Genomic DNA, 26442 nt, shown 5'->3' with positions numbered 1-26442 from the left:
AACGGGAGAGGCCACAGCAGTGAGAGGCCCGAGTACCGCAAAATAAATAAATAAATAACAAAATAAAATAAAATACTAATCAGGCGACTGGCACACAGCAGAGGCTTGTTATATCAGAGAGAGTAAACTGGCAGCCTGAGGGCAGTACTTGCCCATCCTGACTTTTAAAATGTTGATACTGAATGTCCATTCAAAGCTCTCCAGTCCATGCTGAGTGCCAGGCACTTTTCTAACTGTGTCTCCATGTTTTATCCTTGTCATACCCCTCTGGGGTAGAAATAATCATTACCCTTATTTTCCAGATGAGGGAAGTGAGACAAAGAAATACTTATCTGTGTTTATTTTGTAGCCGTAACCTGGTCCCAAAGGAGTGAGCGCCCCTCAGCCTCCTTCTGTTAGAGTCAGAATGAGGCACTTTGACTTGAGCTGGGTTAGCAGGGTGGATACAAGTGTGGCCTCTGGAGTTGGGTTAAAATCCTTGTTCCATCACTTATTACTTGTGCAACCTTGGGAAAGTTCTCTCTGTGCCTCCGTTTCCTCATCTAGAAAATGGGGACGATAACAGCACCTACTCCACTGGGTTGTTATGGGGATTTGAGGAAATGCTTGGTGCACGCATAATTCCTTGATAAGCACTCCCTGTCGCTGTGGCTGTCTTACATGCCTCTCCACCCCCTCTCCACCACATCCTTCCTCGCCCCATCAAGGGCAGCATTTCACTCATTGATGTCAGCTGGTGCAAACCCAAATGGCTTCGTGGAAAAGAGAGGTGGCAGAAATATATGAAGTGGCATGTGGTTAAGTGGAGACAGGAAGAGAACAGAAAAGATGAAGTGGCTTGCAAGGAACTGGACCAGAAAGGATTGTGTAAAATTATTCAAACAAAACCATTTAAAAACGTCGTGCTAACCAAATGGAATGAGCTTGCCCTAATTTGTTTACTTGCTTGGTCCCTGAAATTATCTGGGTGTAATTTGTAGCTGATACACTCAGGAAGGCCTGAAAGAGGTCAGTTGTACACAAACTCATCTTTCCCTACATACAATGAAGCTCTTTGTAAAGCTGATACGGTTGCAGGTAAAAACTGTATTCTAAGTCCAGATGATCCCTTTCAAGTTCTGGGGGTACACGTGTGACATTTCAGCTATATCTTATCTTCATCTGCATTACCTATGGTAAAAAACAAACAAATAAACAAAAAAACACCCCAGTGCAGCACCTAGCACATGGAAGATTCTGTCTTTACATTTGTGCCTTTCCATTCAACCTTAACGCTGGGGAGGCGAGGCATTGGGAGGTTTGCTATTAGGATCTGTGTTATCACCTGTGAACTTATTTTTTAAATTTTTGAAAATTTAAAATCTTTTGGCCACACCACACGTCATGGGGGATCTTAGTTCCCCGACCAGGGATCAAACCTGTGTCCCCTGCATTGGAAGCGTGGAGTCTTAACCACTGGACTGCCAGGGAAGTCCCTCATCTGTGAATTTAGATGGCTATAACATCAACTAAACAACTTCAGATAATTCTACCAGAAATCCATTTAGAAAAGCCCTTGTTCTTACATACACTTACGTATAAAGCTGGTGGCCTCTGTTCCATGCACAAGGAGAGATCTTGGTGGGCAGCCTAGATGGAGATGGGGCTCAAATTCTGACACATTAGACCTGTTCGACGGGACAGAATGACAACTAGACTTTCATCCAAATAGATGAGACAGACAGGGCCCAGTCTGTCATGGGCATGGCAACACTGGTAGGAGGCCCAGGCATGCCCTGGAGGTCTAAGCAGGATGGAACATAGCAAGAAACAACTCAGGTGGGTGATACTTCCAAGTCTAGGCAGGGAAATGGGGAGGTGAGCACCCCAGCTACCTGAATGTGTGGTTCTGGCACATTCTAGCACTGGCTCGGGTATCAGGGCAATGAGGGAAGTCCCGGCTTCCAGGGAGGCAGGTGCCTGGAGCAGCAGGCCAGCTACTATGGGACTTGGCTATATTCTGTGTGCAATTTTGTTTCCCCCAAGCAAGCTTATAATGGAAATCACTATGGAAACAGCATGCATGTACCAGAAATCTATTTTTCACCTAAATTTTGTTTGAATGTTTTGTGTTTTAAATGTTTTGAACTGAAGAGTTAAGGCATATCTGATTTTAGAGATTCGTCTGTCATTTGTCATTTCTGCCCCACTGAAATGGGGGAAACTAAAAAAGCATCCCATCAGTTCTTCAATCGTGAAAAATCACAAGCTTTCTAATACAATAATTTATAAAGTTATTCTACTAACTTGAACTTCTTTCTCAAATAGGAAGAAACGAAGCTGAGCTGTCTGACACGAAGAGCAGGGTGCAATGATGCATTTTATCGAAGCGGAAAATAGGAACTATCCCCCCTGGCTAATACTGCTTCAGCATTTTTCACAGGACATTTTTCTTACTTGTGGGACTTCTTGTCCCTGGGAATAACATCATCACTGCTGGGTTGAGATCCTTCCCTATTTTGCAACTCAACTTTCAGAACAAGTATATTTAGATACTATATTTATAACCAAATTCTAAATTTATGGCCAACAAGCGGGCGGAAATCAGCTTCGCCCCCTTCCCCATAATTTACCTTTCTTAATTCAAGGAGCCAAATATAGTTTCTTCTTTGCCTCTTTCACTTTTAATTAATTTGTCTTTCGCGAAATTACGGTGTTCTGACCCAGGTTATTCACCCAATGTATGTAAAAAGAAACAAACCACCTTACATTTTAGGTGCTTGGGACATTGGATGACCCGGGCTATTTTAACCGCTCAGAAGCAGGTTTCCTCCCACCGCACCCAGAATTATCGAGATCACCCCCTCAGTTTTCTGTCTGGGCTAGCTGTTCCCTCGCCCTTGGTAGAGGCTGCTAGTCAGCCCCTTCCAGGATTGACGCTGGTCACCCCCAGCACCCTTCTTGCACCTCTCGTGGTGCGCGGGCTCTAGGACCGCGAGGGCCGCGGGCGGGAGGCGGTGGCCCCTCCGAGCCCCGCCCCGGCCGAGCGCGGGGTGGAGCAGGCGCGGGAGTTTTCCGAGTCGCGCGCTCCGGAGCCGGGGAGGCATCCGCGGGGAGCGGGTGGCGCCGGCGCGGGGAGTAGGCGGGGCCCCGAGGGGTGGGCGGGGCGCGCCGCCGGGCAGTGCAGCTTCCAGCAGGCCGGGCATTAGGGCCTCGGCGGAGCCCGCTCCCCAGCGCGCTGGGCGGGGTGTGCGGCGGGCGGCTTCGCGAACTGGCGCGGGCCGCGAGGCCGCGGCTGCGCCCTGCGCCGGGGAGGAGCCGGGGGCGGGCGGGCAGCCGGCAGGCGGGGGCTGGGGCCCGCGGCAGGGAGTGCCGGAGCGCCGGCGGCGACGACGGCAGTGGCCGCTGAGCAGGGTCGGTGCGTGGGTCCGCGGCAGCTCGGGGTCCGCCCGCTGGCTGCGGTGCGAGCGGGCGGCCCGGCTGCCCTCCTCCCCCGCCCGCCGCCGCTGCCGCCGCTGTGATTGGGTGGAAGATGGCGCTGGGCGGATGGAAATCCTAATGACAGTCTCCAAATTCGCCTCCATCTGTACCATGGTAGGTGAGGCGGGAGGGCGGCGGGCGGCCCCCGTCCCCGCCCTCGCCGCCCGCGCGGCCTAGCTCTGGACCGTGGCCGGGAGGGGGCGGCGCGGGCCGGGCGGGGGCGGTTGGACGGCGGGGCGCAAGCAAGCGCGGAGCGGCCCCGGGAGGCTGGCGCGCGAGGGTGGCCGGCGGGGGCGGCGCGGGTCGTCGGTGCCCGGGCTCGGCCGCGGGTCCCTGCGGCGCCGGGCTGTGGGCGCGCGAGCCGGGCCGCGGGCCCGGCCGGGGCCGGAGGTGGAAGTACACGAGCGGCGCCCGCGTTTCCGTCCGGCGGCGCGCGGGTTCGGGCCCGGCTGGCCGGGCCCGGAGGGTCCCCAGCCGGCGAGGGGCTGCGGCGGGAAGGCAGGGTCCCCTTACCGGCCGCGAGGCCACGGAAGTCGGCTCAGGTTTCTTCCCCGCGCCTCTGGCGAGGCCGAGTCCCCGCCGGCGCCGAGGGGAAGGGGGTGTGTGTGAAGGTGGAAACTTTAAATAAGTGCTGTCGAAAATTTCCCCCTTTTCTCCTCTTCTGAGAGGAACAAGCTCTCCCGTTTCCAGCCGCGTGTCAAGGTGGCGATCTTGTCTTTGGGAATCCACGTTGATCTTCAAAGCAGCTTAAGCGTTCCTGTCATCTGTTTACTTGAACGCCCCAGACGCATCAGTGTGTGGCTTCAAGTGCTTCTGTGCAGGAACTGACGGCAAGGGTTGCTGTCTGTGTTTTACTGGGGCTTTTAAATCGACTTTAAGGGAAAAGTACTAATGCCTGTGGAAAAGTCCCGAGTTGAGCAAAACGTGGGTGCGTTTAAATCTTGGTGTTTTGTGGTTGGTCAGAAGGACCAGTTTTCCACACGGTGGGGCGAATTCGTTTTATTAGCTCCTTATGACTTACATCTTGCCATCTTAAGTATGAGCCATCACAGAAAAAAAGTTATTTTTCACCACGTGGGCCTAGTGATGATGTTATTAAAGACTTCTGAAATCTTTCCTTCTGTTTTATGGCTTATCAGACCTTTTTATGCATGTGGGAGATCCCCCCCAGCAATCTTCCATTTAAGGGTGGTACGTTTCATATACCTTTCTTTAAGGAGCGGTGAATCAGATAGAAAAGATGCTTTAGAAGCAGATTCTGTACTGCACGCTGAGGAACAGTATAAAAATGGCTGAAATCAAGTGGGATTAAAATCTACAGTATTAAAGACATCACACTGAAGAATGAATCATGAAGAATCCATTTCCTCAAATGGATGTTTGTTTTTCTTGCACAATTCATATTTTAGGAACCATTGATGTTAAAGGGACTGTATTTTTTTTAATTTTCTTTTTTTAAAAATTAACTTATTTTTGGCTGTGTTGTGTCTTCATTGTGCTTCATTCGTTGCGGTGCGTGGGCTTCTCATTGCGGTGGCTTCTCTTGTTGCGGAGCATGGGCTCTAGGTGCGTGGGCTTCAGTAGTTGAGGCTCACAGGCTCAGTAGTTGTGGCTCGCGGGCTCTAGAGCACAGGCTCAGTAGTTGTGGCGCACGGGCTTAGTTGCTCCGCGGCCTGTGGGATCTTCCCGGAACAGGGCTCGAACCCGTGTCCCCTTCACTGGCAGGCAGATTCTTAACCACTGCGCCACCAGGGAAGTTGAAAGGGACTGTATTAAAAGGATTTCCAAGGATCAGGTAGATTAATTATTTTTAGATATGCCAGTTATTATTGTCTTTCTAAAGGAATGTGATAATTAAGTCTTTGAAAGTGATAATCTTACCAGATTGCTGAGCTACACAGATTGTCAGGTCATACTTCACTGTCAAAGTCTAGAGTTTGTGGAGTGATGTGTTGCTCTTCACTGTTTCATCCACTCAAGTATATCAGGTATACATTTAGCACCTACTACGCACAAGAGAGTGTGCTGAGTGCTGGGGATACAGCAGTGATCAAGACAGCCTCTGCTTTCATAGTGTTTACATTCTAGTTAAGAGAGACAAACAATATTCACATAAACGTATTAATATATGCTCTAATCAGGTTAAGAAAATGAGGTGGAGAGAGATTTGCCAAGTCAAACACTGAGTAAGTGGGATTTTGATCTCAAGAATTTTAGACTCCAAAACTCTCTCTAGGGCTTCCGCTCAGGTGCATTAATTACATGCAGTGTGTGTGTATTGTTGGCAGATAGGGAAACATCAGTGGCCGGCCAAATGAGAATGATCCAAAAAGTAGTGTTAAAATTGTATGTGCCTGTGTTCATATTTGAATACATTCTGATGCGCTCCCAAGGTAGTGCTAAATATGTCAAAGTATCCTGCAATCTTATTCTTTAAAGAGAACTTCAGTCTGTCTTCTGAGATACTACAAAATTGACAGTCAAGAAAAGCAAAGGTATTTATCTCTGTGCCTTTGTAGGTTTCTGACCTGGTCACAGCTGTCTCTCAAGCAGGTAGCCTTCCTTGAATAATCTTAGCCCTGTCCCTCCCCACCCTCCATCCCCCTCATACAATTTCACAGCAGTTTTGTGATCTCAGTAGCACTTACCATACTTGCTGTGTTGTGAATTTTTCTGTTATCTCCTTATTAGATTCTGAAGGCCTTAAGCGAAAGGACTATCATTTATTTCACAGTTTGGTGGAGCAGTACCTTCTGCATACAGTAAAAGTCCCCCCGCATCCTTCATTTCTTCTGCTGATGTCTGGGGGCAGTAAGTTTGGTTAAACATGCCTGAGATTGGGGTTGTGTGTGGGGTGATGCAGAGGAGAGGGGCTGGTCCTAATGAGAATGATCTCTCAGAATCAGCAGCTGTGAAAACGCTTATAATGAGTTGACGTTTTAGTCTATAAGTAATAACGTTGACATAATTTTTTCACATGTCAACACAAGGTACCTGGGCAAAGAGCAATACCTTAATAGGATTAAGTAACTGTTAAAAACAAATCTCTTTTGATGTGTCTTATTCTTATGTTCCTCTGGCATGCAAAAGTCAGTTAAGTTTGTTTCTCTTAAGTTAGTGTTACAGCCTGACAGTGTGAGTGATTATGTTTAGGTTGCAATGAATCAGTTTGCAGGGTACCTCTAGAAATGCCTCTTGTTTGCCCATGAAATAATTTCAGTGTCACGTGGTGCTTGTTTTGCTGATGAAGTAGCTTCAGACTTCAGGGCCCGGCGCAGAGTAGCTACCTAATATTTAATATTATCCTTCATAATTGTGAAATAATGGGGAAAGTGACCGAATGCATGTAGAGGGATGGCCTGTGTTTTGAAATTGAAGTGGAAGTTGTAGAGCAGCTTGTGGTGGTCCAGGAGTAGGAAGTGACCATACGGGTCAGGGTTGTTAGGAAGCACAGCGCTGGGGGCTCCACCGATGTGAGAAGCATCCTCGCTTCCTGTTTGGGTTGTAGGAGTCCTGGCGGGGAAGGGCGTGCAGGAAGGGGGTTGGATAAAGGAGAAGTCGTTGCAGGGGAACGTGGTCGATCGTGGGGTGGCCTGGCTCCTTGACCACCCCCAGTCACTGGGTGTCAGCTAGATCCCCTAGAACATGGTGTCATTGAAGCCAACCAAGGCCACAAGTCTGCTGCTCGGTGGGTCTGACAGGTTTGCTTTGAAAAAGCCTGTACCCAGCACAGCACCCTGCGCGTGGGAAACTTTAAGCTGACTGCACTTACTGCAGGAAAGTCACAGGTGAGACTGGCTCTTTGTCCTTTCTTATTGTTTTAGTCTCGCTGGGGTCACTCACGCAGAGTCAGATGCGTGTGTGGTCAGTGCAGTTTATCATTCCAGAGGGAGGGGCGGGAGGAAAACCTCAAACCCCGCGGTGCCTTGCTCGTCGGGGTGCGGGGTAGGCTCTTCATGTAGTCCGAATATTAGAGTAAATGATAGCAGCCCTTGTTCCTTCTTGAGAAATAGGGTGGGTGTGATTCTTTTATTAGCGAAATATTTAATTAATTTTTATTAATATTTTAGTAGTAAAAAAGTGTTTTCTATGATGGGAACATTCAAAGTGAGTTGCCATTGGTTTACTAATTTTGCTGTTTTTAATGTTAATTTAGGAGAGATGAAAACTTCAAAAATAAGGAGTCTTCTGTCATATAAATGGTTCGATAAGGAATGTTTGAACATGTGTTTGAGGACCTTAGCAGAGAGATCCTTTAGAATAAGTTTTATTTAAGCTTGCTGATCATTCGAATTTGGCTAAAATACATATTGGACATTAAAAACTGCACATTCTCATTATAGAAAATTTGGAATGTATTCTATAAAAAAGAGTTTGGAAACTCTTAAGGCAGCAGAAAAGAAAATAACTTACTTTCCCTCCCAGAGCTTGTCTTGTCTATTTTTGATTTATTTTTATTTTTTAAATTTATTTTTAATTTATATTATTTATTTTTGGCTGCATTGGGTCTTTGTTGCTGCGCATGGGCTTTCTCTAGTTGCGGTGAGCGGGGGCTACTCTTCGTTGCGGTGTGCGGGCTTGTTGCGGAGCACGGGCTCTAGGCGCACAGGCTTCAGTAGTTGTGGCATGCGGGCTCGGTAGTTGTGGCTCGTGGGCTCTAGAGCACATGCTCAGTAGTTGTGGCGCACGGGCCTAGTTGCTCTGTGGCATGTGGCATCTTCCCGGACCAGGGCTTGAACCCGTGTCCCCCACATTGGCAGGTGGATTCTTAACCACTGCCCCACCAGGGAAGTCCGTCTTGTCTTTTTCAAAAAACTATGCCCTAGGTAAAATTTCACATTTCAGTTTTCCATGTGAATTATTGGCACTTACCACAAATAAAGGTAAGACCATTGGGATTTGAAACTTTTCATATGCTTAACAAGTATCGTTTTAAATACCGTGTTCAATTAGGTGAAGCAGGTATAAAAACTCTAGTCTCATATCATTTGGCTTTGCTTACCTCTTGGTGGTTTTCTCCTTCCACCTCCAACTAATCTTTTTATAATAGATCTCTGAGTAGGTTAATTATTTACTGTCCCACGACCCATGTGGCCAGTTCAGCCAGACTTGATCGCAACATACCTAGTTTTCTTCCTTGGCTCTGGGCTTCTGGTAGGCCCCCAGAGACTGAGTCCACTTCTATTTTCTCACAAGTTCTTTCTTCCTGCCTTTAAAGTCAGATTTACTGAAGCTCTCCTGAAACTTTTACTGTCTCAGGAAAGATTATTTAAGCATTCGTTTAGCTAGCATTAATTCCTTTCCAGAAACCTTCATTTTTTAGATTTAAATAATCTGATTTTGTTTTGAATTCTCTTTCAGTAGCTCAATTCCAGAAACTTAATATAGTATTTTGTAATGTATCCTACTGCATGGTATATTAAAAAGAGCAGTTGGACCAGAAGGAAACTTCTAATCCAGATTTTGACATTTAGATCTGTGCATATGGGAAAGTCTCCTAAAACTTTGTGGGTTGGTTTTTCTCATCTGTAAAATAAAAGGGTTGGACTAGACGCGTAAATATTCCTTCTGTGTTTGTTTCCTTCTAGATCGAAAACTCAGTATTCTCTGATCCTTTGAGTGTTTATTAAATTTTTTTTTTTTTTTTTTTTGCGGTACACGGGCCTCTCACTGTTGCGGCCACTCCCGTTGCAGAGCACAGGCTCCGGACGCGCAGGCTCAGCGGCCATGGCTCACGGGCCCAGCTGCTCCGCGGCATGTGGGATCTTCCCGGACCGGGGCACAAACCCGCGTCCCCTGCATTGGCAGGTGGACTCTCAACCACTGCACCACCAGGGAAGCCCTATAAATGATTGTTGATACCATCATTTTGGGAATGCTAATTGTGTTTAATTGATTTTCTTTTACCTGTTTGACCCCATTCACCCATTTCTCTCCACCCCCCCCACCTCCACCACCTCTGGCAAACACCAGTCTGTTCTTTGTTCTATGAGCCTTTTTTTTTTTAAGATTCCACATATAAGTGAGATAATATGGTATTTGTCTTTGACTTACTTCACTTAGCATAATACCCATGATATTCATCCATGTCGTCGAAAATGGTAAGACTTTTAAGTCCTTTTTTATGGCTGAGTAATATTCCATTGTATACATGTACCACATCTTCTTTATCCATTCATCCATTGATGACATCAGGTTGTTTCCATATCTTGGCTGTTGTAAATAACGCTGCATTGAACACAGGCATGCATTTATCTTTTTGAGTTAGTATTTTTGTTTTATTTGATAAATATCCAGAAGAGGAGTTGCTGGATCATATAGTAGTTTTATTTTTAATTTTTTGAGGGACCTCCATATTGCTTTCCATAGTTGCTGCACCAACTTACATTCCCACCAACAGTGCACAGTGTGGTTCCCTTTTCTCTACATCCTCACCAACACTTGTTATTTCTTGTCTTTTTGACACATTCTGACAGGTATGAGGTGATATCTCATTGTGGTTTTGATTTGTATTTTCGTGATGGTTAATGATGTACAGCCTCTTTTCATGTTACTGTTGGCTATGTGTATGTCTTCTTTCGAAAAATGTCTATTCAGATCTTCTGTCCATTTTTTGATCGCATTGGTTTTTTTTTTGCTGTTGAGTTGTCTGAGTTCTTTTATGTATTTTGGATATTAGTCCCTTATCAGATATATGATTTGCAGTAGTTTCTCCCGTTCAGTAGGTTGCATCTGATGATGTTTTAAATAATATAAGGTGCGTGGAATTAGATATAGTTAAATATGAATTATACTTAGTTTCCTAGTTTGTTTGTTTGTTTTTTTGGCCACGCTGCTTGGCTTCTGGGATCTTAGTTCACTGACCCGGGATTGAACCCTCACTCCCTGCAGTGGAAGTATAGAGTCTTAACCGCTGGACCACCAGGGAGGTCCCCCTGTTTTTGTTTTTTTTTTTAATGTTATAGAGTTTATGGAAAATTACGGTCCAAAGTAAATATATTTCTTCCTTCAAAAATATTTACTGGAGGTTAGTGATATCACCATTTTATTCATTGACGGGCTAATCCATGCTGTTCACTTATTTTTGACGTTGTTTTCTTTAACAATGCCATTTTAAAAAAAGATTTGAGGGACTTCCCTGGTGGCGCAGTGGTTAAGAATCCACCCGCCAATGCAGGGGACACAGGTTTGGTCACTGGTCTGGGAAGATCCCACATGCCACGGAGCAACTAAGCCCGTGAGCCACAACTACTGAGCCTGCGCTCTAGAGCCTGCGAGTCACATCTACTGAAGCCCGCATGCCACAACTCCTGAAGCCCAGGCGCCTAGAGGCCGTGCTCCGCGACAAGCGAAGCCACTACAATGAGAAGCCCAAGCACCGCAAGGAAGAATAGTCCCCACTCGCAGCAACTAGAGAAAGCCTGCGCACAGCAACGAAGACCCAATGCAGCCAAAAATAATAAATAAATAAAATTAAATTAAAAAAAAAAGATTTGAATTTGTACCCTTTTTGAGATTCCGCATTTATTTTTGTGGGTATGAGTGTGAGTTTGAACAAGTTACTTCGCTGTGCCACGGTTTTCTTATCTGTAAAATGGGGGTGAAATAATGTCCACTTCATAGGGTTATAGAATGGTACCTGGCCCAGGGTTAATCATCTGTAGTGTTTGTAGTTTTTATTATTACCTTTGTAAAGTGATTTGCTCCCCTCCGTGTGGTAAGGACTCATTGGCACTACTAATACTAGTAACCAAAATTGAAATTTTTAAAGTAAAATGCAGTTATTTTAGTTCATTTTCATCATAAGAAAAATTATATAAACATTATTAATAGTATATGCCTCTGAGAAAGCAGACATTTACTCTGAAGTTAAGTGAGCTAGATTATAATATTGCAAACTAAGAATGTAGATTATCTTTTTTCCCTGTTTTGAATATTTTGTAGAAAGATTTTATTCCTTTTGTATGGGAATAAAAATGTTCTAATTTGTAACATTCTCAAATATGTTTTAGAAGTTTAGATAAAAGTGGGGAATACTACTTTCAGAAGAAAAGTCTTATTTTTTCTACTAAAAAAAAAGCATACCAACTTTTTGTCATTGTTAGAATGAAGCGTGTGTTTTAAAATTAGCTTCAGGCCTTATTTCCTTTCAGATTTTCCTGTTCTTTCCTGAGGCCATATTGTTGCACTTGATTCACTCATGCCTCTGCCCCCACTGGAATGATATCTCTTGTTGGCCTGCGGTGCAGTTACCCAACCTGCTGTTTTTAGAAGAGGATTATTTAAATATCTGTAAAATAAGGTGTCGGTAGAAAAGGGTAAATGCTAGACGTTATGAGGCGTTAATGGGTTGCTGAATTTAAAAATTTAATCAGAGACCCAGTATTGTTGAAAATAACTATACATAAGACTTCATCATTTAAAACCTTGTGCATAGAATTTGTATTAGAAGGGGAGAGACAGTTTATATACGTAATTCGTTTTGGAAGAAAAACTATGAAGTCTTTACTTTCACAAAAGTACTCAGTAAAGAATTTTGTGATATCATGTAGTGTGAAGTACGTGATATTTAATATAGAACGTGATTGCGTGGGGTGCTGTGTATCTTCACTCCCCTGTGTGTTCACAGGCTTATCCTTTGCTGCTGCTGCTTCAAAAGAAAGATCATTAGCTTTTCCTAAGAGTTGTGTGGTGTCTACGGAATGTCTAAGCTTGCTTAGAATCTCCATCTGTAGCCGTCCGTGCATCTAAAGCTGCATGCCAATAAAAATTTATTTCCAACTTAAAACAAGAAGTGGATGTTCTTCCAGTGATAATGGACAGATGTTCTTATTGAAATGCTTCATAGGTGCAGGAACCAACCAGCATTTCCTCCTTGTGAATAGTGGTGTACTTTAATGGAGTTAGAATATTATTGCCTTTGATTTTATCTTAGTGCTTTTTATTTCAGTGACCTAAGTAAGCCTTCTGCCTGATGGTGAATAAGTATATAAGTGCTTTTCATGGAGGGAGGGGTGGATTTATTATTTTTAAGCTAATAGCGACGTGTTCTCTCTCTTTTGTTTTTTTTTTTGTAAAGTGCCCTTCTTCATGAGTACTTTCAGGAAGCATTCATGGAGGCTTGCATTCTGTCGGGGTGTATGCGGGTCCTGAGAATACAGATGACCATGATAAGCTCTGGTCTTACAGAGCTTCCCATTCGGCGTGTCCCGAATGGGTTATGGTAGTGCAGAGAACACCCAACTTCTGGTGGGTTTTCCCTGTGAAAATCCAGCCTTCACCTGGTGACCATGCTTGAAAGTCTGCATCTTCTTTGAAGGAAATCTGTATCTTCTTCACTTGTCTTCTTCTTTGAAGACATTTATAGATTGCACTTTTCAACTGAAAAGATACGAGTGGACTCTTCCACCTTTTCCGTCTCTCTGTTTGTGGTTTGTTCTATTACTTTAGTCCTTTCAAGGTGACATGGCTGCCTTGCCCTTCCTTTCTCATGTCCTGCCGTCTCTCTCTCTTGGTTGCAGTGTTTCACCCCAGATGTCACCATCTTTCCTTTTTACTTCTGGGACCGCACTGTGGTTATTATACCACCCCAGTGTGTTCTGTTAATGATGACCAGGGTCATCTCGGCAAACTTGGTGAAGTGGGAGGTGACTTCTGTAATTTTCAGCTTCCCGGGGAATGTGTGTGGAGATCTGGCACTCGGTGGCCCTTAGTGGTGCTGGTGCTGAGTACTTCGCAAACCGGTTTAGCAAACTTAGAGACGATAAATCCAGGCTGGATGATTAACAAGAATTAGGATATTTGGGTCCATTTTTGGTTGACATAAAGCTGATGAGCCCTCTCTAAATGGGACGTGGTGCTGTGACAGGAAGAAGGCTGGGCTGAATAGGTGTGGCCCAGTTGAGAAATGAAATTTCATGATAGAATATTCATAAAAACCTTCAGAATTGTATTCCTGGTAGACATGGAGTGGTTGGTAAATATTATTTTTTTTAAAGCTGTCAATTATATATTTTTATTGACTTTAAATGCTAGAAAAAAGTATTCGAAAGTATTTATCTCTTCATCTATTTATTTGTAATACCGCACAACTCCTCTTTAAATACTTTCCTATGGGAAATTTTTATTAATAGACCTATTTTTGTCTTATTTTCCTTCTGTCTTTTTTACAGCCAACCTATGTTTAGTACTGATTCTGAACTATAATGACGTTGTCACTTTTAGAAATGGGGTGGTATATATGCCTTTGAGGTTGAATGAATTGTTTTGAACTCTCAAAATGAGGATTTTAAAAGTGAAATAAACCACTCAGGTTTAGCTGTATGCATTGTTAAAGAATATTAGGACCTTTGGTTTCCTTGGAAACAGTAGTTTCTTTTAATTCTTCATTTTCAGAAAGTCAAAAAAATTTATTCTTTTAAAAAGTACAAAATTGTGTGAAGTAAAAAAACCTCTCTCTTGCAAAGAGAAGGAGGGGCAGCCCTTTCCAAGAGTTAATTATTTGTTAGAGTCTGTGTGTGTGTGTGTTTGTGTGGCTGGACATTACCTGAGCATATATAAACATACAGTATTGTGTGTGTCATCACCGCCCCCCCCAATAAAGTTTGCAACTTGCTCTTTTCACTTAATGTATTGAATATAATGGACATTTTCCTTTGTCATTATATTGCTTCATTCTGGGTCAAAACTGTGCTCATTTTAATTCTCCATCATCTTCAGTGTTGATCATACTAGAAAGGTTGGATTATATAATACTGATTGCATATTTTCATTTTCTTTAACATCAATTGTGTTAGTTTCCTAGGGCTGCCAAAACCAAGAACCCCAAACTGTGGTTTAAAATAACAGAGTTTTACTGTCTCACAGCTCTGGAGGCCAGAGTCCAAAATCAGCAGGGGCTGGGGGTGGGCAGAGCTGGCGCCTTTGGAGGCTGTGGGGAGGCTGCTCTCTGCCTTTCTCCTATAGCTTCACGTGGTTCCCAGGCAGTCTTTAGTTTGTGGATGCGTCACTCCAGTCTTTGCTTCATCTTCACTTGATGTCCTCCACTTTGTCTCTGTTCCTTCATATCGTCTTCCCTCGGTCCACGCCTGTTTCTGTGTCCACATTTCCCCTTTTTATACGGATGACAGTCATACTGGATTAGGGCTCACCCTGATGACCTTTAACTTGATTACCCTTGTAATGACCCTGTTTCCAAATAAGGTTCATATTCTGAGGTACTGGGAGTTAGGACTTTCACATGTTTTTATTGGGGGATACGATTTATCCCAATGCAACAATGGAGCAGTCAGGTTCATTTTTACAAATCAGTATCAATGATGTTCATTAAGTAGGTTATGTACTAGACACTAGAGTTGCATTTAAGTTTCAGACTTTGTCCTCAAAGGACTTGCAGTCCTTTATATATTTTTTTCATATATTTGAAAAAATCAATAATGAAAGTAAAATGCTACATTAGAAAACACTTAATGCAAAAGAAAGCAATAAAGGGGAAATAGGAAAAAAGGCAGGAGTTGGAAAAAATTTATAAAATTATAAATTTTACCATATACATCTTAGCTTGTCAGAATCACCTTTAGATTTATACTAGCATAATTCCAGTGGTATATAGGAATGTTATTCCTATATAGGTCCATTCCCTTTCTCCCCTTTTAGGGCTTTATTTTTATATATATTACATCTGTTAATGTTATAAACACAGCAGTACATTGTCATAATTAGTACTTTACCATCTATTTGCTAAGCCCATTACAGCTTTGCTCCAACCCGCCCCTTTGTGCTGTTACTGGTATATGTATGACGTATATTACATTTATCTATATCATGGGCCCAGTAATACTTTATATATTGTACATACATAACTATTTTATACAATTGCTTTTTAAATCAGTTAAGAGGAGAAAGAAAAAAATGTGTTTATGGTGTCCTCTGTAGTGAAACAGTTACTGTCACGGGTCCTCTTTTTTTGTTCATGTGGGCAACAATTATTATCTGAGGTCATGTGCTTTCACCCTGAAAGCCTCCTTTAGTATTTCTTGTTAAGTCATGTCTGCTAGCAAAAAATTGTCAGGGTTGTTTGGTTTGGTTTGGTTTGGTCTGGGAAAATCTTTGTTTCACATTTAGTCTGAAAGCTTTGCCAGATTTAGTGTTCTTGGTTGACAGTTTTTTTATTTGAGCACTTTGAATGTTACCCCACTGCCTTCTTGCCGCCTTGTTTCTGTTGAGAAGTCAGCTGTCAGTATTACTGGCGTCCCTTCTAAGCGACTCATCCTTTTTCTCTGGCTGCTTTCAAGTTTTTCTCCTTGTCTTTGACTTTCAGCATTTTCACTATTGTGTGCCTGTTTGTGGGTCTCTTTGTGTTTATAACCTATATATTCTTTTTTAAAAAAATAAATTTATTTATATTTACTTTTGGCTGAGTTGGATCTTTGTTGCTGCATGCGGGCTTTCTCTAGTTGGAGTGAGCGGGGGCTACTCTTCATTGTGGTGCGCGGGCTTCTCACTGCGGTGGCTTCTCTTGTTGTGGAGCACGGGCTCTACGTGCATGGGCTGCAGTAGTTGTGGCTCGTGGGCTCAGTAGTTGTGGCTCGCAGGCTCTAGAGCGCAGGCTCAGTAGTTGTGGCTCACGGGCTTAGTTGCTCCGCGGCATGTGGGGTCTTCCCGGACCAGGGCTCGAACCTGTGTCCCCTGCATTGGCAGGCGGATTCTTAACCACTGCACCACCAGGGGAGCCCTGACCTATTTATTCTTAAATTCTGGTTTGTGTTAAATGCCTGTACCTTTCAGTTGGGAGTTTGTGGTTTTTTTTTTGGGGGGGGGGGGAACATTTCAGTTATATTATAATATATCAACTTTGTACGTCAGAATGATTAGATTAATTCAGAATCGTTACGTCTCAACCAAGAATATATTACTATAGTTAAATATTACATTCTCACAGAAGACATTCATAAGAAAATTGGACACAAACTAAAATGAAATGATAGTATGAATTCCTTTCATGAGTTATATATTGTGGTGCCTGTAGATTAGCTTCACTGTGTATTTATTCTACGGATAAAATTGTTTAGTGTTCTTTAGAAGGGCAGTGGTTATGAGGGTGTCCCACTGCATGTTTATCGGATGGTGTATTAGATTTCTAGGGCTTCTGTAACAAGAGCTGCAAACTGGGTGGCATAGAACAAGGGAAATTTTTTGTCTTACAGTTCTGGAGGCCAGAAGTCCAAATCCAAGGTGTTGGCAGTGTTATGCCCCCTCTGAAGGTGTTAGAGAAAGTTCTGTTCCTAGCCTCTGATAGCCTCACTTGGAAGTATTGAGCCTCAGGTGTTCCTTGGTTTGTCGATGGTCACTTTTACCTGTGTCCCTTCACATCATCTTCCCTCTGTGTGTGTCTGTGTCTAAATTTCCCCTTTTTATAAGGACACCAGTCATTGGATTCGGGCTCACCTTAATGACCTCATTCTAACTTGATTACTTCTGTAAAGACCCAGTTTCTAAGTAAGGTCACAATCCAAGCTACTGGGAGTTAAGACTGCCATATATCTTCTTTTGGGGCGAGGGATACAGTTCAATTCATAACAGATGGCTTAAAGGAGTATTGCCATCTTAATTTCTTTCAGAAATAAGATAGGGACTCAAGGAACTGTAGTTTTTTAAGGGGAGTAGCAATTAGTTAGTTTGGGTATCTTTTAAACTAATTAGTTTAAATATCTCTAACCTCACTTATGAGCCAGGATTGGAGCTCTGTAGTTGGTGGAATTTATACTTAATTTTGCATTAAAGTAATAATGGCTGACCTTTTCTGGAAGTCGATGTATCAGTAGTTAGCTGACTGCTTGATTTTTTTTTTTCCTCTTTGTGACTGCTCAATCCGTCACCTTCTACCCAGCCTCCCACACCCAAGTCTTTCACAGCTGTGTAATATTTTCTTTTAGTTACATGGATACTTAATAAGAAATTTTACTGTTTTACTGATTATAAAAGGAATAAATGTTTGTGATGGACAGCAATGTGTAAAGAAACTAAAAGTCACCTATAACCCATTAATCAATTACTAGTATTTGACAACATGTTTTTTGTATGTTCTCTTGGTCTTTTCCATACGTGGCAAACATGGTTTTTAAAACACAATTTGTATTAAATATTCTTTTACTGTCCTGTGGGTAATTGAGTTAATTATTAATGTTAGTGCTCTCAAATCAGACATTTTAATATATTTGCTCTTATATCTTTCTATTCTGTGATGTCTTGGAAACCAAGTTATACTTATTTTTGTTGTTTCTCATTTTCTCTATTGATAACAAAAGTTTGGTGTAACAGATTTAGAGAGTTTTGGAGTTAACAAAGGACCTTATGACAACTAGCCCTTTATAGTAACAAGTAGTACAGGGGAACTAAATCTGAGATCCCGATATTTCACAGTGATAAGCAGATTCTAAATGAACTCCTTCAACATAGTGGTTTAGATTGAAGTTATGTGGGAACTAGTTTATGTTATTATTAATTTGTCCTTCCTTCTGAGAAGCTACCAAACTGGAATAGCAAGCATTGGAAGAAAGTGGTTATGCAGGAAGTCTTCAACTAACAGACTGATTTCCAAAGGTCTTTTTTTTTTTTTCCAAAGGTCTTTTTAAAGTCAGTTGATTGGCGCTCATTATTGATTCTCCCATAGAAACAGTGTATAAATTCAGCTCCTTAGCCAAACGGACAAGGTGTGTTTTAGCCCCGATCGGTTGGTTACTCTGGCTCAGCAGCATCGTGGCACATGGTTCACGCAGAAGGGCTACCGTTGCCACGTGGAAAAGCGGGGCTCAGAATTTCATGTCTTTTGCTACCTGTCATTCTTCAAGAAGGAGACTCACTGGGAAATGTCTTACACTTGTATGGTTACTTGAGGAGAACCTGACGTTTGGGGAGGGTAGTGTGATGAAGAGTAGGCGTTCTGTGTCTGACACAGACCCGCGTTCAAGTTCCCCCTCTGCTATTTATTAGTTACAACTTTGGACATATTACCTTAAACCCTTGAGTTTATTTTACATGTAAAATGGGCCAAAAATAATATGTGTAACAATTGGGTAGTGCTTACTGTGTGCTTGACATTGTTCTAAGCCCTTTACATGTCTTAATTCATTTAGTTTTCACAGTAGTTCTTTGAGGTTGGAACTGGTGTTATCTTTTACCGATAAGAAAACTGAGGCACAGATAGCTTAAGGAGTTTTCCCAGTGTCATACAGAGCTGGGATTCAAATCCCTGGAAGTCTGGATCCAGAGTCTTTGTTTATAATTGCCGTACTCAACTGCTTGTCCAAAAATACTGCTCTGAGGTTACTAGGAGGAGTAAATAATATAGTATGTCAGGGGTCTGGTTCAGTAAATGTTAGGTCCCTTCTTCAACTCCTTAGGTGTCTGCGAGCAACCCTGTATTTTCATGGCTCACTGTGTACTCAATCACAAATTATGAATTCCCTGTATCAGCACAATGAGTTTTAATAACATAATAGCACTTCTCTTGATTTGTCTACACATTACCTTCTTACTGCAGGTGGAAATCCCCAGTTAAAATTTAGGCAGTTTCGGGGACTTCCCTGGTAGCGCAGTGGTCAAGAATCCGCCTGCCAGTGCAGGGGACATGAGTTCGAGCCCTGGTCCGGGAAGATCCCACATGCCGCGGAGCAACTAAGCCTGTGCGCCACAACTACTGAGCCTGCGCTCTAGAGCCCGTGAGCCACAACTACTGAAGCCCGCGCGCCTAGAGCCCATGCTCTGCAACAAGAGAAGCCACCGCAAGGAAAAGTCCACGCACCACAACGAAGAGTAGCCCGCGCTTGCTGCAACTAGAGAAAGCCTGCACGCAGCAACGGAGACCCGGTGCAGCCAAAAATAAATAAATAAATTCATTAAAAATTTAGGCAGTTTTGGGGTGAGTAGAAAGGGGGAGGGACAGACACGGGGAAGGGTCTGTCCAGCACAGTGGTGGAGTCACTGGATGTCAAGGATCATCAGCGCCTGTAAACCCTGGCACGTCAGCACTTCCCACCGGGGAGTAGGGCCTTCTCTTTGTAGTTTTGAATTATACTTACCTCTTTCTTAATTTAGGTTCTAGTGAAAAAAATTAACCTTTAGATTAAAAGTTACACACATATTCAATGAAGGAAATCATATTTTTAAATAGTTCACATTAATATTTTCAAATCAGATTTAACATTAGTTTTTCCCCCTTAACTTCCTTGAATCCTCTTCCTTTTTAATTGGAATGCTTACAGAAGGCTTTAGTGGAATTCTTGTGTAGTGTTTTGAAGTTATGTAGTAATCTGTAGTTTTAGTACGTTGTTTTGGCTGAATACTCACTGTCAGCTGACATGGAAATAATTGTGAGATCTTCCAATCTCTTGTTGGAGCAAATGAACATTTTGCAATTAAAAATTTTTAATTTCAAGTTAAGATCTTTTAAAATGAATCTGTTATAGCTAGATACAGCTTCATTTACGTATGAAGAAAGAGTAGTATTAGTCAAATTTCCGGTCTCTTAAGGATTCAAAGTGCTAATTTTGGTTTTGTTAGCTATAAAATTAGGATAATATCTAAAAGGGTTGTTTTGAAGATAAAATAGATTATATATATCAAGTACCTAGTATTGTCCTTGGCCCATTATAGATACTTAATAAATGGTACCTCATTATTATTATAATATTATTGTAGCTTATATTGCCTATGGGGACATGATAAGCCTTAAAAATTATTTGTTTGATTAATATACCTTGTTGATATGGATCAAGATTTCATAATCTAAAACTTTTGACTTTCTATATGTTTTCATAACTATACTGATTTGCTTAACATATAAGTATAAACCTCAGTGAATTTTCAGGTTAAATACACCTGTGTACCAGCTCCAATATTAAGAAACAACATTATCAGCACTTCGGATGCCACCGTCATGTTCCCTCCCAGTCACTACCCACCATCTTCCCACCATCTTCTCTTTCATGGGACAGTGCAGGAGTTTTTCTATTTTTTCTCTGTTAGGCCCTACCAAAAACATACTGTATGTATTAAAAGAACTAGTCTGTTTTGAGATTAGAATTATGTTAGATGAGAAACTTTAAATGGGCTTCGTAAATAGCTTTTTGCGTGATTTTTAATGAAAGTACACTAGTAATATGTGTTGCAAGTAGGAAGTGAGCTTTTAATTTGTATTTTACCTTATTACAGGGTAATTAGTAGACCCTTTTTGAGGGACAATAATCCTAGAATATCTTTTTCACTGTCACTTGTACATTGATGGTGAACAACAAAGGCAGAACTTCAGTTTCCTTTTCTGTAGGGATAAGTCAAGTTTGTATACTCCGTCCTTAGCATAGTACCTAGTACACGTTAGCCATATAAGAAATTGTTTTTAAATTAAATATCTGAATCAGTATAGGCAAGTACTTGTGTATGACCTTACCTGCATTTATTTATATCCTACCATGTAAAATAATTTAAGGTGGGCCTTGCATGTTTAGAATTGCTGTGGGAAAACTGTCTTTCTAAAGGAGTTTCAGACATTAAGTTTATCTAAGAACGACAGTTTTCGAAACAGTTTTATACATGTGTGTACATAAGCTGTAGGAAATTTCTCACAGCTGTAGGAACGCAGGGTATATCAGCGTTATAGGAACTAATCATACTCCATTCAGATGTAAGCGAAGGCGCTCCGTTCAGTGTGTCTGCATCTTAAATGTTATATTTTGATTTGTATGCTGAACTTCTTTGCCGAAGAAATCATCAGTCTGGGAAAAGTCCAGCAAAATGTTAACAGTAATAGTTAGAGATGTGTAGTGTATTCGGTAGGAGCAAACTGAAAAGAATAAGGTGACTGTGCCTGGAAAGATAATGATTAACATGTAGAATGTGAATACAAGGCTGCGGGGATCATTTATTGTCTCACCTGGGGCCCTTTGGAAGTGAAAGGTGTGCCGTGACACCTGGCACACTGTCTCGGGCAGGGCGGGCGTCGTTTTCCTACTGCAGAGTGAGCGTGGATTTCTCTGCCGTATCCTAGAGTTCTAGAATCATGATTTCTTTAAACTCAAGAGAAGGAATAATAGCACAACTAAAGGGGCAGACACGATACAAAATGTGGCAAATGTAGAGCTTTGGAACTGAAAATAGTCGCAAATTTAGCAGCTTAAACCAACACACATTTATCATATAACAGATCCACTGCCAGTTGAGGCTGTGATGAGAACTGAGCTCTGGCCAACGCACTGATTGCAGCCTTGCAGAGGGCAAGGCTGAGTGAGGGCCCTGGCTTTTGGCTGGCTGTTAGCGCTGAGAGATTGCCTACAGTTCCCTCTCCTCCATGGAACCTGTCCTCCATGTAATCCTCTCCTCCATGTGGCCCCCTCTGCCATGGCCCTCTCTGCCATGGGATGGGCTGTCTCACAGCACTGCAGCTTGCTTCTTCGAAGCCAGTTACTGAGTCAGAGAGCAAGCCTGGGAGCAATGCAGACTCTTCTACAACCACAGAATTGTTGTCCCGTGACTTTGTCGTATGCTGTTGGTTGGAAGCAGGTCACTGGCCCTGCCCACACTTAAGGAGAACACTTTAATTCTGTCCACCACAATGATGCGTTCACCATCAGTGAGAAGTCTCAGTCTGACTGAGGTTTAATTCTTGCTTTGTGTGGTAAACATCTTACTTGTGATTATATTATGTGGAGGGGCTGCTTCCTTCTGAACTAATCAGTTATCTGTGTCACTTATTTGGCAGTTAATCATGTTTTGCATTTTGTTCTAACCAAGCGTAGTCTCTTTTTATTATAGAAAAACAAACATCTATAAGGTAGATGCATAGTGTCATGTGCCGCTGTGCACCTATCCACTGGCTGCGGCCCAGAGCACCTCTTGACCAGCCTGTGTCTCCTTCCGTCCCACCTACTGTAAACCTCCCGGATTATTTTGAGGCAAATCCCGGGTATCGCTTTATTATCGAAATATTGTGTGACTTAACGTTTTATGTGCTGGATCCTGGTCTTCCTCTTCTGTACTGTATGTTCCCTGCGGATATGGACTGTCTAGTCCATACCTTGCTTTGTCCTCGTGGTGCCTAGTGGGTAGGCAGCTACACACACGTGCACAAAGTCATTTCAGAATCTGCCGGCGGTGGGGCCTCGCCTGCGCTTCGCAGTTGCTTTTCACGTGGACCTGTGTTGGGGAGACAGTCCCCTGATAACATAGCTCTGCAGTAACTCCGGCCTCTGGTGGGAAGAATTCTAGCCGGAGTTCTGCCTGACTTGTAGACGGAAGGAACCCCGTGAACACAAAGCTCGTGGGTTCCGGGTGGGGCGTCTCACCCAGCTTGACAGTGAAGGAAGCATGTTTCCTTCGCCCCCCTCCCCAGCTTGCTCCTGGCTGCGCATGTGGATATGTGGTTGTATCCTATGTAGAAAACAGCAGATATCTTAGGATTTGTGTATTTCGTAGACCTCGATATTTAAGTGTTTGACTATGTAAATGTTTAGGGATGCGGCTGATATAGTAAAGGGTTACCTATATTTATAACTTTTGTTACCCACAGAGATCTGAGGTAAAAAGTAAATTGTGAATGTTTTCGTTCATTTTATGATGTAATCTGACTCATCTTCGGATTGTTCGTAGGCATCTTTAGCAGCAGCGTTTTGTTCTTGATGCTTTTGTGACATCCGGCGCAGTTGGTCAGAGCGCGTCATCTCTAGTTTCGTTTAAGTGCGTCTATCCCTACGGGCAGCACTGCTAAATTGGTCTCGAAGCATTGGTGGGTACTGTGGCTTGGAATGGCATATCTGTTCATGTAATATTGACCACTGGTTTCTGCTTGCTCGTTTGCCAGTATCGCCGTATAATGTATCACTGATTGCTGACCTAGTCTACCCTTTATGAAAGTGATTTTAAAGGCGCCTTTGTTATAACATCCATCGCGTACTATAATGAGATTGTATTTCTAGCATAATTAATACATGTGTTCAAATTTCTTACTTCTTTTCTAAAGGAATTAAAATTATCATTTATTGGGGTTGTTTCAGACTTCCTCGGATAACCCTTTGTTGTTCAAAATGTAGTAATTGTGAGAGTATTTTTTGGTAATAGGAGAGACTCTAGGGGACCGGGATGGAAAGAAGCTCCCTCTTCTCTGAGGGTGCCCCGTGTATTTGGGCAGGTGATGTGTGCATTCTCACCCTGGACTCACTGGACTCTTACTTCTCCCTCCTCTTGGACCGAATAGGGGAGACCTTTTTTTCCCCTTTTGCTGTGTCAGTTTCAGAATGTAACAGAAGATGAGTCTAGATGGCAAGCCAAAGGTGATAAAGAAATTTTAGAAATTGAATTGCTTTTGGTCAAAGCACTTCCCCGGACATTGCCTCCAAGTGCTGTCCCATGGGTCTTTAGCAACCCTGTAAAGAGAGCTTCTTTAGTCCTTTTTGTCTGAGTGTGGTGACACATTTCAGTTACATGTATGACTAGTAAAATTATTTTTTATAAATTTGAACAAGTTTGAATATTTTTCTGAAGTAGATAATTGATCTATAAATTTCTCACACGTTTCTATATGTCATATCGAAGAGAACCTTGTTGGAAATTATTGCTGGGAGCAGTGGTCTGACTGAAACAGCCTTTGGTGTGGGCTGCGCGTTTCTGCTGAGATTGATTTAGCACCAGAGAGGCTCCTTCCATTACTGTAGGTGTTTGTTAGTAAAGTTTTTTGTATGATTTAGATAATATATTCTGTGGAGAGTAGACTACTTGAAGTAATACACTTGTTAAAATAAAAACTCCTGTTTTAGAAGAAGTCTGTCGTGAAGGACCCTGAGGCCAGTCTGTGCACATCCGCCTCTTCAGCAGTGTCTGTGGGAGTAACAGAAAGATGTGTCTGCGCGCGTGTGCTGAGCGGCTGCCCGTGCTGAGTTCATTAAACTTCAGCAGAGGTAGAGGGTAAATGGTGCTACCGATGGACCAGATCTTTCTGAGGAATTCCTAGAGGATTGGAAAGTAGTGACAGGAAAGAAAAGAACCACTGAACAGAACAATTGACTGTGGTCCTCCCAGGAGAGCCCTTGTGGAAGCTTGAATGTGGAGCCTGCAGTTCACGGTTGGCATGTGGCTGTGATGCCATCACCATGGTAATCGCTGGAAGAGCTGGCTCAGGGGAGGCTTCTCTCTTCCTGTTCACACAGAGTAGCTGGCACGTGGGGTCAGGCCAGAGACGTGGTCTTTGAAGAGAGCGGGTGACCTTCTGTCTGGGGGGCGGATAGGCCGTTAGGGCTCAGGAGTGGAGAGATCGGGGAGGGGCGTGTGGTGGGCCCGTGTCCCTGCAGACGTGGGGCTGGGATGCAGCCACCCTCGGCCACGCCCCCTGGTACCCGGCCTCCCTACTCCTCCAAGCACCCGCTTCCTCGGAACTGGGAACCAGCGCTTTCAGGACAAATGCGGAGGAATCCCAGCCCAGAGATACCGATGCTGGTCATCTTTCATTCACGAGCCAGAACAGCTAAGCAAGGATTTCCAGAAACTTAAGGAAAAGTGGGAGCTTGAAAGAGAACAAGCAGCTTGGTTCTCCTTTAAGTAAGTGGCAGTGGTTTAATGACCAAGGGCCACATTTCTGTTCCTTCGCTTTGTTCTTTTTGGCTTTCCGGTACCACCTTTTGTTGCAGTGATGATATTTTCTTTGTTTTCCGGCAGTCACCTGTAGAGCTTTTCGCGCGCGTTACTAAGCTTTTCTTACGTCGAACTTGTTCAGCACCTTTCTCCCCTTCTGCTTCGAGCCAAGCTCCTGAGCGGCGTTAGCTGCCCTCTGGGCCGCTGTCCGTGGAGCTCTTGGGTTTTGAGTAAAGGGTGGCAGATCTAGTTGTCACTGCAGAAGCAAATGTAAGTGTTACGGTCCCTGCGTAGGTAAACAAGTGGAGGAAGGAGAGAGGGAGAGGGAGAGGCAGCTGGTTTCATAGCGGGGATTTAGTCCTTTATGAAATTGGTTAATCTAGCTAGAGATTTAAATGTAGAATTACTAGATTCCCGAAAGCAGTATTATATCTAATGATTTGTAATAAAAATTAGGAGGTGACGTGGGGAAGGAGAGTTGGAGGAGTGTGTGTGTGTGCCAGTTTTTCATTTGCAGGGCAGATTTAAAGCTGTTGACGAGATAACGATTATTTACAGCTGTGATAATAACCACCTAGAGCGGAAACCAAGCTGTTCCCAGCCGGTGTCTCTGGGGAAAGGACCTGAAGGGAGGGAGTGGCAGTTAACACTTAGGTTTTACTCTCTACCCTCCACAGTTTGCATTGTTTTTCAGTTTGTGAACCTGCAGTATTTATTAAATAAAAGTGTTACACAAGGCATACAAAAGGGATCTGATGCTGGTTCTAGTCTTTACTACAGCTGTCCAGAGGGAGCTAACTTCAGACTTTTGGATAGATTAAAGAGCTATGGGGCTTACCTAGTGGCGCAGTGGTTGAGAGTCCGCCTGCCGATGCAGGGGACACGGGTCCGTGCCCCGGTCCGGGAAGATCCCACGTGCCGCGGAGTGGCGGGGCCCGTGGGCCATGGCCGGTGAGCCTGCGCGTCCGGAGCCTGTGCTCCATGACGGGAGAGGCCACAAAAAAGAGCTGCGTATTTTCCTTCTACCTACACGAGTAGCTTCCAAAACAAAGTACAAGTAAAGTACTTCACTGTCTTCTATTGGAATTTTCCATTGTGTTGATCAGTTTGCTAAAACGATCACTTAGGAGAATTTGAGTGACTGATGCTTCTAATTCCTTTACGAAGTGAAGTTTCACCCTTGTTGTTTGATTTCCACACCTGTGAGCTCGGCAGAGTAGGTGTTTCCCTGTGTTAAAAGGTGAGGAGACCAAGCCGGCTACAGTGACTTGTTCATGGCTCATGAAGTGGTGCGGAGCTTGGGCTCAGACTCTGTCCCCGATTCTGGGCCCCCGCTGGTCCCGCTGCCTCCGCACGGGAAGTTTATAA

At 43.3% G+C, this 26442-nt stretch overlaps 1 protein-coding gene across 1 annotated transcript in view; it reads left to right on the top strand.

The window, feature by feature from the left end:
• The first annotated feature begins 3310 nt into the window (after positions 1 to 3310).
• Positions 3311 to 26442, top strand: part of USP12 (ubiquitin specific peptidase 12) — a 79569-nt gene continuing 56437 nt past the window's right edge. The window contains exon 1 of the mRNA XM_032611485.1: positions 3311 to 3573. Coding sequence (XP_032467376.1) covers positions 3526 to 3573 — 48 coding nt within the window. The 5' untranslated portion in view covers positions 3311 to 3525. The remainder of the gene's footprint in view (positions 3574 to 26442) is intronic.

This window comes from Phocoena sinus, chromosome 18 (assembly GCF_008692025.1).
Source record: "Phocoena sinus isolate mPhoSin1 chromosome 18, mPhoSin1.pri, whole genome shotgun sequence".
Taxonomy (NCBI): Eukaryota; Metazoa; Chordata; class Mammalia; order Artiodactyla; family Phocoenidae; genus Phocoena; species Phocoena sinus.
The sequence above is the reverse complement of the archived record's forward strand: the minus strand, read 5'-3'. Positions and strand labels throughout refer to the sequence as shown.